The sequence below is a fragment of the Morone saxatilis genome, unplaced genomic scaffold, assembly GCF_004916995.1.
Source record: "Morone saxatilis isolate NCDOM2014 unplaced genomic scaffold, NCSU_SB_2.0 Contig12, whole genome shotgun sequence".
Taxonomy (NCBI): Eukaryota; Metazoa; Chordata; class Actinopteri; family Moronidae; genus Morone; species Morone saxatilis.
In genome coordinates, this window is record NW_023339674.1 from 610,991 (window position 1) to 627,674 (window position 16,684).

The 16,684-nt window shown below is 42.8% G+C and overlaps 1 protein-coding gene across 1 annotated transcript in view; it reads right to left on the bottom strand.

The window, feature by feature from the left end:
• Positions 1-16,684, bottom strand: part of LOC118321953 (kinesin-associated protein 3-like) — a 38,094-nt gene that overhangs the window by 17,395 nt on the left and 4,015 nt on the right. Inside the window, exons 6-14 of the mRNA XM_035653526.1 lie at positions 15,082-15,181; positions 13,887-14,011; positions 13,646-13,744; positions 12,618-12,796; positions 9,316-9,478; positions 3,858-3,958; positions 949-1,057; positions 730-842; positions 434-599 (exon numbers count right to left, since the gene is read on the bottom strand). Of these exons, the coding sequence (XP_035509419.1) occupies positions 434-599; positions 730-842; positions 949-1,057; positions 3,858-3,958; positions 9,316-9,478; positions 12,618-12,796; positions 13,646-13,744; positions 13,887-14,011; positions 15,082-15,181 (1,155 nt within the window). The remainder of the gene's footprint in view (positions 1-433; positions 600-729; positions 843-948; positions 1,058-3,857; positions 3,959-9,315; positions 9,479-12,617; positions 12,797-13,645; positions 13,745-13,886; positions 14,012-15,081; positions 15,182-16,684) is intronic.

A 16,684-nucleotide genomic window follows, 5' to 3' on the forward strand; every position in this document is an offset into this window, starting at 1 on the left:
GGAGAAGCTGACTGCAATGACGGTGAAGACAACAAATCCCATCTCATATTGTACGTTTAAATAACCCAAAACTATTCCTCTGGACTTTAAATTCTGCTTTAATAAAAACAAAAAGGGAAACTGAAGGTTAGGAGGTCAGTGGTCATTAAAGGTAAAGATAAGGCCCAGACCCTAATGAGGGTTCTCTGTCCTCATATCATCCAGGACCACTGACAAACTCACTGATAGTGTGATTTAGGGGAGTAGTTAGAGGTTAAGACAGGGCATGGGAGAGACCTGGTCTCTGGTTTCAAAGGGAGATAGATGAGAGATCCTGGTGGAGTATGTATGGATCATTATTGCGTGGGTTTAAAAGATATTAGCAGAAACATTTCCTCAGATGCTGCAGCTGATTAAGATCTGTGTAGCCAGTACTCCACACACACACACACACCTGGTTTGAGTCTGTCCTTTAGGTATGGCACCAGGTTGTACTCCTTGAGAACCAGCGCCCAGTCCAGGTCGGTGATGGTCAGATTGGCCAGCGTGCCCAAACACTCGATCACAAACTCCTCAGCCTCCTCTTCACTGATCTGAGCTGCCAGGTCACCAACATGGTTCTACCGGCACACACACGCACAGAAACATAAATATAATAAATACAAACCCAAAAAACATCATTCAGCTAACAACTGCAGATTTAGAGGCACAAGGAAGACCCGTATTGACTTTAATAGACCATGTACGGACCAGGAAGAGGCTCTTGGTGGGTCCGTTGTGTTGAGAAAGGTTTCTGATCATCTTCATCACCAAAACATCCTTCAGCTTTACAGCGCGCTTCATCAGCATCTTCAGACCGTTACCTAGGGCAACAGGGAGAAAGGACGTAAGGAGGAACAGCTCATTTTAGACTTTAACAACGTCTCTGTCCATCATAGATTGTGTTGATCCTGTGTTTGGGGTTCATACCCTGACAGATGACCTGAGCATTGCTCTTGTTGGCAGCCAGGTTGATGCAGAGTGAGATGAGCTCAACATCCATCTTCTCCTCCCCAGAGTCGAACACCATCTTCATCAGCTGTCAAACACAGGTTGCAAACGTCAGTTAATCACTCAGATACAACCAACCAAAATACACATAATGAGTAGCCTAAATACTGACAGCCAAAGCGCTCTCAGAGTGGAGGGAACTTATGTTTATGTAAATGTGCTGGAAGTTAAAACTTAAAGAGTGACAATTAGAGCATCTTGGTCAACCACATCTGCTCTTTTCTGAAGGGAGTTAAAAAGAGAGCATCCCTGCAATCTCCTCCTCTCACATTAAAGCCAGCAGCCATCGAGGGATTGAACCCCCGGAGAGTGAAGGAGGGGGAGAGAGGGAGGAAAAGAATTTAGAAAATGATAAAATAGAGCAAGTGTGTGAGTTATAAAGTGAAAGACAGAGATAAAGGGAAGGCAAGCGTCATTCCCTAACCTCATAAACACCCATTCCCACCTCCTCCTCCACCCTCTCTCTGTCCGTCTCTCCTGCACTGATTTAACATTAAACAGGAAAAGCTTTGAGCTGGGGGGGAGGCAGAGGTGCGCTGCTTCCCTGTGAGGAGTCAGGAATCAGAGGGAGAGAAAGGCTGGGCCGGGCCTGGGTTAGGTATCACATACCAGGGGCCCCGGACCCCAAATCAGCCCCGTCTAGACTCTCTGGCACCTGCCTCTGCTTATTTACCACAGACAGCCACCGGAGGCCCCGTCAGGGCCGCTGCAGCGCCACACTGCAGTCCGACCAACGCAGCCCCCCCAACCTCCACCTCCACCTCCACCTCCACCTCCACCTCCACCTCCTCCCTCACTACTGACATCCCCGCTCTGGAAACCCCACATCCAGCACCAAACGGTGACCCCATTAAAAGCAGGAGAAGGGGAAAGGGGCAGGTCAGTCACCAGCCTGGGAAAGTGATAAAAGAGAGAGAGGTCTTAAAAGAACAGAATAGGTGAGAGAGGATAAAAGGTGGGAAAGGGGCTGAAGCAGTCTGTTAATTACAGCTGGAGTGTGGGACTTTTACATATAAATGAACTTCCGTTACATTCTTTCCCGAAGCAGTTCACACAGTGCTGATTAAGCCCATCACCAAACTCGCTGGATTTCCCAGAGCTTTTAAATATGGCGACGTCAACCAGCAATGATTGGTTTGCCAGAGCTGACGGGGGGGCAGCGACCATAGTGACGAAGTAAACCTAACAAGTGTCCAAAAAGACTGTCTGAGTCTCCAGATAATAAAGGAACTCTGTTATCCAGTCACCATCGAAGGCTTTAACTGCAAGTGTTTTTATAAACAGGACAGATGGAGGGACATTAGATATTATATATTATAATACCTGGAATTATTTATAAAGCACCCCAAAGATAAACTATTCATGCTCTGTTTGCACTTGCACATTTCTTTTCTTACATCATTTATTATTTAATATCTTGTATTTTCTTAACTATTTTAAATTGTGACTCGACATCACTGTAAACGAGGGCCCTCGATGGTTTTTAAGTTTAAATAAAAGCTGTACAAATGGAGTTTTTAATGTCACATTTTCTTTTAATTTTTCTGTACATTATGGTCTGATATTGCCCGTTACCGAGCTGCAACGATTAGTTGATAGACAGAAAAATAATCCCAGATTTGAATAATTGATCGTTTTTTGTTTTTTTATGCAAAAGCTTCAGCTTTCAAATGTTCCTGCTTTTCTCTGACATCTAAAAGACATCAGCTTGAAATTTGAGAAACCGGGATGGACATTTTTTAAACTATTAAACAATTAATCCAGAAATAATCAACAGATTAATCTATTGAGCACTTGTCTGTAATTAAGGTGAAGAATACTGAATCCTTTTTATTCTAATTTATTGATTTGTTTTTCCTAACAGTTCGATTTTGTCTAAAAAATGATGAGAATCAGCCTTACACCAAACATGTTTAATATGTGTATAATAGTAAACTCCTTCTTATGTTGTTAAAATCTTCAAACTACATATAAATATTACTGAGGACATTGACATACAGCCTCAATCAGAGTGGCAGCAGAAAGTTGTCGACACTAAAACAGCATTTTCATACTTTTCCACCTTTTTCCGTCACAGTTTTTGTATGAACGATGAGCTTAGTGTGGACAAAAAGCGAGAGATGGATGGATAACATTAGAGTCAAGAGAGGGTAGTGAGGAGGAGAGTGAGCTGGCCTCGGGGTGGGGTCGAAGGTCACTTCCTGGTCATGCTGCTAGCCGGCATCCCTTTTACCTTGGGGGACGCCGCGGTTCAGATCTGCTGCTGACGCGACCTTCTGAACAAACAGCCGGCTCTCGCGGCCACATCTGGCCAGCATTTACACCCAATCTCGACAAACAAACACGACGCACATTTAGCTAATCGCTGACGATGAGAGCAGCGACTGACCGGGTCAACTCAATCAGGAGGGAGTGCAGCTCAACAAAAATGTTATGATCGAAAGTTGAAAGAAAATCAGCCTGAGGGGGGGTTTGAGCTTCAGCTGTAAACTTCATTTTCATCAACACAACTTCATTTGGGTTTGGTGTCTGATGTTTAGTGAAGGCAATCGGGAGGAGAATGTGTGAAGAAGACACAGAAAAGGATGAAATGGCGTTGGGATCTTTTCAGGACTCGGTGGAAAGAAGGAGAGGAGAGAAAAAACAAAGTTGTCATCACAGTGAGAGCAAAGACTGAGCAGCAGTCCTCTGGTGGGTTTTGGTTCCAGATGTGGCGTGCGTCCCTCCCTCTCGCTCTGTTTCTCATGCATTAATTCCCGGGTGCCGTTAGCGGACGATGCTAATGTGTCCGTCTTGGTCTGCTGGCGGCGTACATTAGCCAGTCTTACCTGCGGTATGCAGTCTGTGTCGGCAAACATGGACTTGAATCTGTCGTCCACGCTGATGTGGTACAGAATGCACATGCTGAGCTGTCTCTGGCCCTCGTCAGCTGCAACATAAACAGAGGAGAAAGAGGAAAGTCAATGGATGAATGAATGGTTGTGCCGTAACGCTCTGCGGGATGCCAATGACCACATCTAGGAGGAGCTGTGTGTTTTTTGAAAATATTAATGGGCTGAATGGCCTTTTTAACAGCGATTCCTGTCAGAGGTCAAATGGCATTCGGTGCAGAATCAGCACCGGGCCGGCTGCAGTTTCTCAGTTTGTCATCTCGCAGGCAGCTAACCAGAACAAAAACAACATTTAAAAGGATAAATGTGGAACTGCAGCAGGCTGAAAAAGGTTTTTAATGCTGCTTAAAGGGACCAGTTATCACAAATTGTAAAAAGGAAATATATTTGTTATTTAGATATCCAGATTTCTGCCTCCTCTCAAAAACAATGGAAGTCAATGAAACCTGTGCTAGTCAAAATCATTCAGTGATGCTTCTTTATTTTCCTTATTGTCAACCAAATCGATTCATGAGTGACAGCATAACAAAAGAGGCGAGGACGGTATGTTGCTGCGAGAACTCTGACTCACACACTTTATACACCATATTCACGTGACTGAAACTGACGCCAGAGACACTTTAGCAAGCTGTTTTAGAACTCACTCGCCACCAATTGCATTACAGGAACAATAAAGTAAACCAGATTGTGCAGGCACACTAGGAGCTTTGACGTTTCCCCACTTCCACATGGCCACTGTGAACGCAGTGTAATATCCACACTTGTGAACTGCACAATCTGGCCTCTTTTATTGCAGCTTCAAGTACCAAAGCTCGTGAGAAAGTTCTAACAAGTATTGTGTGTGTGTATCACAGGCCGATATTTCTTTTTCCACTGTGCCACAGAGCTTCATTATTATCCAAAACCTTTTAAAAACACATCAGTGATCCACACTGTAGTTTATCTGGACTCCTGCATACACTGTCCTACTAATACTAATAATAATACACTAGACCATCACACATTGAATTATCCACCGCTGAAAATAGTCCACAACAAATGTTGAGGGTTTTATGCTTTAGGAAAGTATTTTTTAATAATGAAACTACAGCTCTGATTTCCAGTAGGAACCAATGGGCTACAGACTGGGTGGAGCAGTGAGAATGAAAGAGAAAGATTTGTTGACAATAAGAAACATACAGAATAATTTCGGCTGTATCATAAAAAAAAAGAACTTCTCGTCTCCGTCCAGAAACAGTGAGCCAGTTGCTCGTGAGGATAATGCACAGACCTCACTGAGAACAGTTTACACAGGGACTATTTCTTCGGTAGAAAGCAGTTCCAATGAAAACTGTGGACAGTGAGGTCTGTGGACTATCCAGAGTAACCGGGACACTGTTTGTGGAAAGACACATTCATGTTGAATTATTTTAAAACCGCATTAATATATACGTATATATTTTTTCTACTTGGGGGCAGTGGAACAAGTTGTTATGTTAGTGTTAGCACAGTAGTCTATTTACAAAGCTGTTATCGTCCCATTGGAGTCAGGTTTGTGTCCACCTGATGAATGAAAGTCCAATATTCACTCCTCGCTCCACTTTCTTCTCTAACTGGGTCTGTCTGCAGGTAGCTGGTGTGATGAAAACACTGAGACTGACCAGACACTAGCCATGTTTCCGTCCGAATCAAGCAGCAACCCTCGAACTGCAGTTCTTCTAAGGGCCACTAGAGGCTGGCTCCAGCAGTGAGTCAGTCTCCATAATGCCCCATTTCCAACTTTACATCAGAAATAAACATGTTTACAGCCTGGTTCAAAAAATGTTGTTGGTCTCTGTAGCTAATTTCACCGATCAGGACAACTGTACATTGTTATTGGATTTTTATATAACTCACCTATTTAAATTACATTAAGGCTTAAAGTTATTCACAATTAAGGTTGGCAGCTTTGAGTGACAGTTCGGGTGCTAGGCTTGATTCAGCCCTGGAAATTTTTTATTTTTTTTTTAAAGTCTATGGTCCAAATATACTGCAAATTTTAACCAAATATCAACAAAATCAGTAAAAGTAAATTCAAATGAAAGTTTGTTTCCCTCCACTACCGTATAAGGAGATAAGTGCTAGTCGAAGCTCAAACGGTGAAAACCAAAGCAGAAAACAGGATGTAAATATTATATTTTTTGTTAGTTTCATGTATTAATGTGTTTTTGCTAAACTGATTAAGTTTTTGTTTTTTTCTGTTTCCATCAAACTTTTCTGATGTGATAATTAAAAATTTGCCTGAAATACGTTGATGGAAACACAGCTAATAAACGTGATGTAAAACTAAAACTAGGAGCTAAAAGAGGCTGCCTTTTTCAAAGTGCTTCAGCTGTTGGTTTTATTGTAATTTGGGTAAACTGACTCTTTAATATCCGTCTAATAAACCGAGTACATTCTCCGTCACTGACAGTTCTGAGGGGCTTATCAAACCTCTGCAGCAGCATGAGGGAGATAAAGACAGAATGGATTGAGTGTTAGACTGTCAGCGAGCCCGGGACCTTTATGAGTTTGACCTCTGACCAGAGCTGGGGGGCTGGAGGCCTGGAGGAGGAGCCAGCCGGAGAGAATTAACAGAGTTCAGACCAGAGTTTGACCCGGGAACTTTTCATTAAGAGAAGTGTTAAGAGAGAGGCTCTTCACTGGACCAGAACCACCGACAGACCTCCTGTAACGCCCCACCGGCCTCCAAAAGCCCCAACCAGGTCCAGTTAAAACTGGTCCCAGCCGTGTTCGGTCACTGGCCGTACAGGGAGCCTTATCGGTGAGTATTAGATCCAGATGTGCTCAGTGAACCCCTGGAATCACAGGAGGGAGAGGCGGCTTCTAGCTTTAATTGGGAAAACCAGGAGGAAGCATCAATTTTACTGCCTTTAATAAGTTAAAGCTACGCTGCTCACCGCTCCGGCCCTTCCAGCACAGCCAGCGATCGGACAGAACATGTGCTTCTCATTAGCGATCCTTTACCTCCACCGATACCTTAAAATGCACATGAAAACAACACACACACAGAGGCAATAAGCTCCTCCAGACCCGCAGAACTCCCTCACTTTGCTGGTAGGAACATGGAGGATCCTTTATGGGCGAAGAGAGAGATCCCATTAAATGTTCAAAACACTGGTCGGTTGGGGCAAGAGAGAGAGAGAGAGGAGGGGGGAGCTGTTAGGAATTAACTAGACTGTTCATGGGCAGTTAGTGGGAGAGCTAAACTCCAATTACACTGCAGCCTCATTTAAAACCGACCTAACCTTCGTAAAATTACACCAGCGCACATTAGGAGGCGTCTGGGCTCGGTTTGTGGACAGCACTGCTCCGTTGTTATTGCATTTTCTGGATAAATAAGAAAGCTGGGTTTGGTCTTCTGAGACATCACACACCACATAACAAAGTAAAATGCTCCTAAAGACACCCCCCACCCCTCCACTCACTCTCTTCATGTGTTTATGTAATGGAGTCAACAGAAGGAAAAAGCTGCTTCAAACCAGTAAAAGGTTACTTATTATTTCATCTGTGGAGTGGTTTTTTTTTTAGATAAAATAGATTAGATTTAATGTGTGGATTATAAAAAAAAAAAAAGATTTAATCTGGAATTTTTCTAACCCTAACCCTCTGGACAATGATATAAAACGGATTAAAAAAAACTAATTCTCATCTCTGAGAAGCTGAAACTAAAGAATATTTGTTATTTTTGTTTAATAAATACATTCAACAATTAATATGTGAATGTCAAAATTAAATAACTAATTGTTTCTAGCTGACACAAACTGTTCAAAAACACACTAGTGTCCAGTTAAGAGACAGAATTCCTCCAGAATGGACACAGACTGTGGACGTGGTTCTGGTTCTGTCATGTACAGACGGCGCTAACGGAGGTTAAATTTAAGACTTTTTAAAGACCATTATGAATGAAGACATATCTTACATCCATACTGGTTCCATGTCGGTTTGGTTTTGTAGCTGTTACAGCATCAATACATATTTGAGACAAAAGAAATGCAACTTCATTAATCTAATAATTTTAAAATCTGTCAAAATCCGATTTAAGACATAAATAAATAAAATTCTGATTATTGGATTTTAGACTTTTTTTTAAGACAGATGTTCTCAGAGATGGGCAGATGTTTTAGTGCCATTTTAAAAGTATGAGATGTGTTTTCATGATTATCTTGATAATATTGTGTGTTGCAATTATTTTGACCAAGATAATCTAAATTTGAGTTTAAGGCCATAACCTGTGATGGGTTGACCAGTGACCCAGTTCAAAACATGTTCAGTGTACGGTGATATAAAACAGAAAAGAAGCAGAAAATGTTGGTTGAAAAAATTACTTAAACAAGGAACTCATTTTCAAAATTGTTGATCAACTAATCAACAAACTGTTTCTGCTCTAGCTGGAAAATACCAAGTAAAAAATAAAGCTGACACTGAGGAATCTTCCACTTCCTGTTGAGTTCAGGTGGTGGTGGGATGGATCAAGCGGGAGGTGATGATGACAAGTGGAGGCTCCCTCTCCACTTCCATCTTATCATCGGGGGTCGTGACCCCGGGCCGGGTCTGGATGGAGAGAGTGGAGGCTGACAGACCACGCCCTGCCCTGCTCCCCCCCTCGCTGTAGCCTCTCTTTGGAGATAAGACCGGAGTCCTCATGCTGAGGAGTGCTTCGGTTGAGGGGAGGACAGTCGGCAGTGAAAGCGGATGATTAATGACACCTCGGCTCACACGCAGAGCGAATTACACACGCGCGCAAACACACAAATACCTGCAAACTCAACAGTGTCAAAGCTGTGAGCAGGCGTAATATTTCAGTGTTAAGTTATATTATGTATAGTGCCTTCGCTTCCTGAACGAGCAACCCCCACCCCGCCACTTCCCAAAAAACAGCCCTCCCTAAATCTCCGAAGACCTCTCTCCACCTCTCCGGCCGGCTCCTACAAAAACAACATTTGTGCAGAGGCTCTGGCATGTTATTCTAACAAATATATTATATTAATTATGCGCCGTTACCCGAGCCGCCCCCTGAGAGGCTTCAAAAGGCCCGTCAGAGATGCTTCTGACCGTGTCACAGGCCTCTCGGATGAGTCAACGCACTGATCGCACGCTCTGGAGCTTTTAGGAGGTCACTGCTCTAATGGTCACCAGAGGCGGCTCGAGCGCCGGGTGCCGTGTAAAAGCTGCACCTGCGCGTACGCCGCAGTAATAACAAATTAGAGGCTGCGCCGCCGGTAGGGATGGATGACGTGTGTCTGCTTCTGTCAGTGAAAACTTGAAGTAATGGCTCCGCTGATGCAGAGGCAAACATACAGACACAAACACGACGAGTCAGTAAACATTTCCACGGGAACAAATAAAAAGACACACAAACAGTGAGACTGATTACCGAGCAGCGAGGAGAGTTTGGGAACGAGTCCTGTCTGGACCATCTGGCTGCGCAGCAACGTGTCGAAGGAGAGGTTGAGCAGAAGGCGTAAGGTGGTGCTCAGGAGGTCCTCGTGCTCGCAGGGAACCAGCCGGGCCAGCTTCTCCGCGGCGAAGGTTTCCGCCTGCAGACAGAAACACACAGACAAATAATTGTACAACAGTCTGCTCTGTGGTCCACTGCTTTGTCTAGGGTGGTGCATTTCTTACAAAACAATGTATTCTTGTTGTTTATTCAATATTTCTGCTGTTGGCAGCCTTTGAGGAACCCACACAACCCCGAGGCCATCACGGATTAAATAACACCAGCTTGACAGACTGGGACCAGACAAGGGGTGAGGTATGAGAACAGACAGTGTCGAAAGATTTAGACGTTTTCCAGACAGGAGAAGGTTGCAGCCAAAATCTGATAAAATATATACATAAAGCTCATATAAAACCAACCCTTGCAGACCACAGTGCAGGTAGAGAAGATCCACAGTATGTTTTGAGCCAGAACTTAAAGGGTCAATGGAGGCAGCAGATCTGATCTGAACGCATGCACAATGACGTTTGAAGGAAGCGTGGGTGAAGAAAACAATTTCCTAATTCTACCAGAAACAGGAAGAGAATAATACAGGATATATTAAAGCAAAATAACTTTCACAGGAGGATCTGGTTGGAAAAGTTTGGTCAGTTTTTTCATTACACCGAGTAAATAAACCCAACAGCAGTGGAGACAGTGTGGACTCAACCACAACACAACCACTCCCATGTGCTCGGTCCACAAATTCAAATATATCGGGGAAACTGGGCGTGGTCACGTGGCCACTTATTCTGAGTGAGGATGATATGAAGCATTACACACAGGTGACAGGTGTGTTACAGATATTTTAAATGTCTTCTCAGGAGCTGAGATTGTCATTAAACACATTTAGATATTTTTAAATCACAATTCCTCCTGAACTCTCATATGGTTTACAGTTTGAATGATATCAACAATCCATTATTTATGATTATTCAGTGCAATAGACGAGTGAAAACACATCAATGATACTCTCACATATTCAAAAAAATTCCTTTTTGTTTTTGTAAAATAACTAAAAGTAGTATTAGTAGTATTAGTGATTTGATCTGAATATTTTCATAAATTCAGAGTAAAATAAATCCATTGAACTACTATAATTCATGTAGACTGAATATTTAAAGAAAGAGTTCTCATTTGAACTTTTATTCTGGTGACAGCAGCAGCTTGTTGTACCTCGTGCAAATGTTATTAATTATTCAATTTAACTGCTCTCCAAAATACAATTAGTTCAGTGCAGCGTATTTCAATATTACTCAGACAGCAGACAACCCTCGTATCTATTAACCCTAATATATCATTTTGACAAACAGGACATAATTAGGGACAACTGGTCTCCCTAGTTTAGCTCCAAGGAAGGTTTTGGGATATGAAACCCATAATAATTATACCACTGAATGATCTCTGAGGTGACATCCAGTTGTTTAAGCCTGTTGTCCAGCCTGGAGAAGGTTCACCGGACCTACAGGCAGGTGGAGGTGTTGAGCTTGTGACTCCACACACACACAGAGACAAACAGGGATCAGTGATGTGTGAGAATGTGGTTGGATCCACATGCTGTCACTGTTACCGTCAGTGTGACACACGTCAGTACCGGTCGGTCCGGAGCTGCCTGTTAACATGTCTGCTCCCCTCTCCTGTGGTCTCCCCGCAGCCAGATTATCACGGTGACGCAACCTGCACCCAGTTAAAAACGCACTCGCTGCTACTGTGTGCGAAAACCAGCTCCAGTCGCACCATCACAAAACCAGACCCCGAGCAGCATAATCAACTGCAGCCTGTGTCAATTACCACTGACGTTCCCCCTCCATTAGTGACAGCAGCAGGAAAAAAAACTTATCTGATTAGGAGAAAGTCACAACATGTTTGCTGAGTAAATAAAAGCTGCTGACACACAGTACTGTATCATTCAGCCTTTTTTCAATCAATTAAACACCCATGTCCTTAAATGGAAACCCTTTCCCCTTGTGTAAACTGATACACTCAAGTGTTGAAACCACCATTTTCCTGCTGGACACATGGTTGAGTGGGTCCAAACCCCCTGAAGGTTTCTTTAATCTGAATCAAAGATACACTGAAGGGGAAACAAGGAGATAAAACCAGTTCCTAACAGGGTCTGGCTTTGATAAAGACCCACAAACCCGAGCCAGATTGGAACCAGGTGGGGCTGGATTAGGGCGAGCCGGAGCAGCGAGGTGCCTGTACGAGCGCTGTGGGACACGTGGCCGAAAGTGGACCTTCTAAGCGTTTATTAAACTGAAATCTGATAAGTGTGGTTTCAAACTGGCTTTTCTACAGCGTAACAGAACAAATAAAGAATGATTGTTTCCTCTAAATGAGACCAATTTAGTTTAGAACAACGTTGTTAAAGAACACATTCATTAGAGATGTGAAGAGTTCTGCTGGTAGAAAACCCACGAAGATGCCACGACTTTCAAACAATGAGCTGCTCCAACAAACAGTTAATCAATAAACCAAATTAAATCCCAAAATTTGTTGATCCAAGAGTAGTTTTACTTATAACTTCACTGCAGAATTATTTTCTTGTTTTGCTAAACAAAATCTGTGATTAATGTAGTGTTTGTTATCCCACTGAGTTAGAACATGTGGGTCAGAACTGTGTAATAATCAGCTTCAGTTTAACATCCAGAATCCACAACAATCATTTCTAAAAGAGGAAAAACAAATAAAATGTAATTTTCAGGTAAACATTACGTGGTCAAAACTCTGTGGACATCGTTCCACCCGTATGTGATTGTGAAACTACAACAACATCTTCCACCATTTTCTGGAACCTGGCTTCATATTAACTCCAACTCTGGGTCTTAAAAGTGTCTTAAACCTGCATTCTTTCTAATGGCCAGCAGGGGGCACCTTCATGGGCGACAGAGCATAGTACTGAGCCTTATGACTTAATTTATGAGCTCAGTAAACAGTTTCCTGATGAGTTTATGGTTCAGATGTAACTAGCTAGCTAATGATTGATGTACACAGACAGATTGTAGATCGAATTGTACGTCAACAACAAGTTGCTCCCAGGTTTGTTTGTTTACAGGCCAATATAGGCCAACTGGAGAACCAGTGCTCTATCATGCACATGTGAACACACTGTTCGAAGCAGGTATACATCAGCGCTCTGTGTTAGGAGAAGATGTAATTATATATCTTTATAAAACCTCCAGTGACTGTCGCGCTCTCACCATGTCATTCTTGTTCTCCATGAAGATGGAGAGCTTCTTGAGGAAGGAGACCACCACCAGCAGCAGCTCCTCGTCCTCCCGGTCCAGGATCTTCACCAGCATGTGGACGATGTTTTTGTTCCTCATCTTCAGCTCCGTGTGGGTGTCTTCAGCCAGGTTCAGCAGCAGACACAGAGCAACTGCAGGCACAGATACACCAGAGACAACAACAGGAATGACTTGGATCTCTAACTCACTGATATTCCCTCGCTTCTCCTAACTGTTGCTTTTTATTTTTTGATTTACTTTTTCTTGTGCCTCTTGTTAACAAACAATTACTTTCATTATCAATTAATCTGTCAATTAGCTTTATGAGCCTAAACCAAACCTCAAAGACATTCAGTTTAAAATGATAAAGACACAGAAAAGCACCAAATCCTCATATTGGACACAAATACACTTCCCCAGTAACCGTTAAATAAAGGACTTACTTACTGTTGTTGATTCTTTGGCAATCAACATTTAACGTCAGCATTTCTGTTAAAATTCTGCCTGTTTGATATTTTATTTTCTAAAATGTGTAAATTGTTTTGTTTTGAAAAGTGCTGTATAACGAAATCTATACTTACTTATAAAGTCAAGAAAAGCCACTTTTCACACTATTTAATTGATAGTTTTTCTTACCAGTGACACCAATGTTTTCATGACTGCATCAAGTATTTCCATTATCGATCAATCTGCAGATTATTTTTTACAAATGATCAATTAATCGAAAATTTCCCAGAGCCCAAAGTGATGTCTTCAAATGTATTATTTTGTCCAACCAACAGTCAAAAAGGGTTTTTGACTCATTTAGTGTCACAAACAATTGAGAAAAGTAAAAAATGTTTGACATTTCTGCTCTCCAGTAAATCGTGATGCAGCCACACCTGGTGGACACCGCAGGTAAAATTAGTTTTTGGACAGTACAGTAGAGCAGAGTAGTGTACAGTAGAGTTCAGTAGAGTTCAGTAGAGTAGTGTACACTAGAGTTCAGTAGAGTTCAGTACCTTTGAGAAGCTGCTCCTGCTTGGTCAGAAGGCTCTGGTACTTTCTGAAAGACTTCTCGTGTTCCTTCTTCAAGTTTTGGTTCTCAGAGAATTCTTCATGTGAAATTAGTCAAGGAAAAGATGCTTTAACATGTAAACTGTCGCCAGTCTGAGTTACATGAAAAAACTTTATACTTTCCACATAAACATACTCGGTTTTATTTAGTAACAACTGTGTGTTTGACTCTCAGAAAAAGGATATAGGCCTTCTTTTTCTTCTGTAGTTCTTCTTGCCAGAGGTCGTACCTCTTCAGCTCGTGCTCAATGATATTCATACACAGGGCCCCAATCTTGAAATGTGTGACCAGGCCGTGGAACTGGGAGAAACTAGAGGAGCAAATTAAGAGGGGAGAGAGAGAGCGAGAGAGAGAAAAAGACTTCCATTTATCCAAAAGTGGATTTTCAAAATGTTTTTTGGGGGGATTTGGGATTCCAGCTGGGAGCTGTCATTAAAATGACCCAATCCGTCACCCCTGAAGTAGTTTACAAAGTAAACTGTCAAAGTCAAAACACATTCAGTCAAACAGTATGTCCTGGTCCGACTTATAATCAGTCCAACTTGAACCGTTTCACAATCCAAACAGCATAACACGGCGGTGGACGCGAGCCAAGAGTGACGATCAGTTTTCAGACATACACGTCCTCTCGCAGCCTAAATCAGCTCTGACAGACGTTTATGTATTATTCTAGTGAAGGCTAATTTTAGTGTTTCCTAACCCCCAGTTGGAGAGTGAAACTTCAGTATGAGGTACGCTGCCAAAGGTGGAGGACTACTGTAAGAAAGAGGGAGCGCGGTGAAGAGAGAGGAGAGCAACTGACTGTAAAGGGTCAGTGCTGTTCAGGCTGATTTTGACTGGGGTGGCGCAAGTGGGGCGATGACTTGACTGGCACGAAGTGAATGTGTCTCAGCTTTCCATTCATCATTTATAAACCGAGTACACAGAAATATTAAAGTAAACTAGGTGAAAATAACACATTTATAAGTGTCTGGAAAGGGGAGACTCGTGGGTATCTATACAACCCATTTTCATTCAGATATCTTGAGGTCAGAGGTCAGGGGATCTCTTCTAAAATGGCCATTCCAGTTTTTCCATCAGCAAAATTTAGTCTAACTTTGGTACCAATGGATGCGTAAGGTCATTTAGTTTCATATGATAACAATATCTTAACTCTAACTCAAAGCGGAGCCCACTATAGCCTCTGAAAGACGTGCAGAGTGGAAGAGGTTAATGGAGGGGCAACCTGGGGTGGAAAATCAGATTTCAAGGGTGGGCAGAGCAGAAGTGGAAATTCCCCCAAAACTCTCAACTGGATTCCCTAAAATCTGTGGCCACAGATTCAAAGCTATGATAAAACAAAAGCGAGGGCTCTCTGTGTGTGTTTGGACTAAAGTGTACCTGGAGAAGCAGAAGAAGACGTGGGTGATGGTTGTTGCCAGGTCCACGCTCTGCTTCCAGTCCTCCCTCAGAACTCTGGCCAGGGCTCCGAGCGCCATCTCTGACCATAGACATACAATAGAGACACATACAGACACACAGATATAGAAAAAGGTCAGACAAAAGGAGGCCACAGATAAGAAAGAGCGTCTGTGTGTGTAATTCAATCAGACTGAGCAGGGAGCGGCAGCTGGAGCTTCGGTTAAAGAATCGTGGGGGAATGCGATGAGGTTGGAGCCTCCTGGGGATTTTGAGCTATGGGTGCTTCTCAACGTAAAGACATGCGTCCCAGGGTTCGTCTCCTCTTTCCAGGCCGACCCCGGGACTCCGGGTTCACACGAACGCTCGGCTCTTATCAACGTTGGACCGGTTGATGCGGCGCGGCAGACGGAGTGAGCTGACGACGCGTTGTGACAGATACAAATGAAGCTGTGCCATCAAACCACGGCTGCAGAGGATGACGGCTCCGTGCTGTTGTGGGAGAAACAGCCCGGTCGTCACGGAAGGGAGCGGAGCCGAAGCCCGAGCTGTGTTTTCTTTAGAAGGCAAGCTGATAAAAGCCAACAGATTCTACACTGAAGCTCTACTCTGATCAGCCCTTCCTTGTCATCCAACTTCAGTTTTATTTTGAATTTTGGAAGACAGCTGATGTTTGCACTTCTGAACTTCAGCAACTGGATCCACTCTGCCAGAACAAAGATTCAGAAAATGAATACGTTCAGAATAATTGACCATGAAATTTCATTCTTGACCTTTCCAGAGCTGTCAGACACATCTCAGCTGCAGATGGACGGCCAGAAAAAGATGCTATGGCAACGGGCAGCGTATGTAGATGAAGCGGATGTTAGCTCCTTCGAACGTCCTACATTTTGAGTTTAATCTGTTATATTTTGGGCTTTGTGGAGATTTTGACGATGGCACATTCTGATGCTGCAGCTGGCAGCTCCATCAAACTAATCGGTTTTTGTTTTAATCGTTTTTTGGCTTTATTGGTGAAACACAAATGACCTATGACAGAAATAGCCTACAGTCTTTGGAAAAGGAAGCGTGGGGTTTGGATCCACCCAGACCGGTTGGTTTTCTGCCAAATATTTAGCTCTTATAGCCTAAATAAAAGTCTAAAACTGGCTAAATTTTGATTAAAATCTGGAACTATGTGACCGAAGAAAGTCAACACTATGAATCTAAGCAGATTCTGATTCAATCCCCAGACCTTGGAGCCAGAAATCACAGAGATCTTAATCGTAAAAGTAGTTTGGCAGGATCTAGAAAATGAAACCGTTAAAATATTGTTTAAATAAAAATAAAAAAACATAGCAAAGATCATTACATTATCTTGTCTCTTAGTAAAACTGTAAATCTATAATCTGTTACACTTCCTCATTAAACAGTGTATAAACTCTGGCTCTATGTTTTATATGTAGTTGAGTTGTGTTCTTACATTATCCCAAATGTTTCCAACAATGTTCAAACTCAGAGAAATCTGTCATTTTATTCAGGTAACGCTGCGTTTCACCGGTCGCCTGTCGATGGCGTCATATCCCCTTTGTGCCTGCGTCAGCGT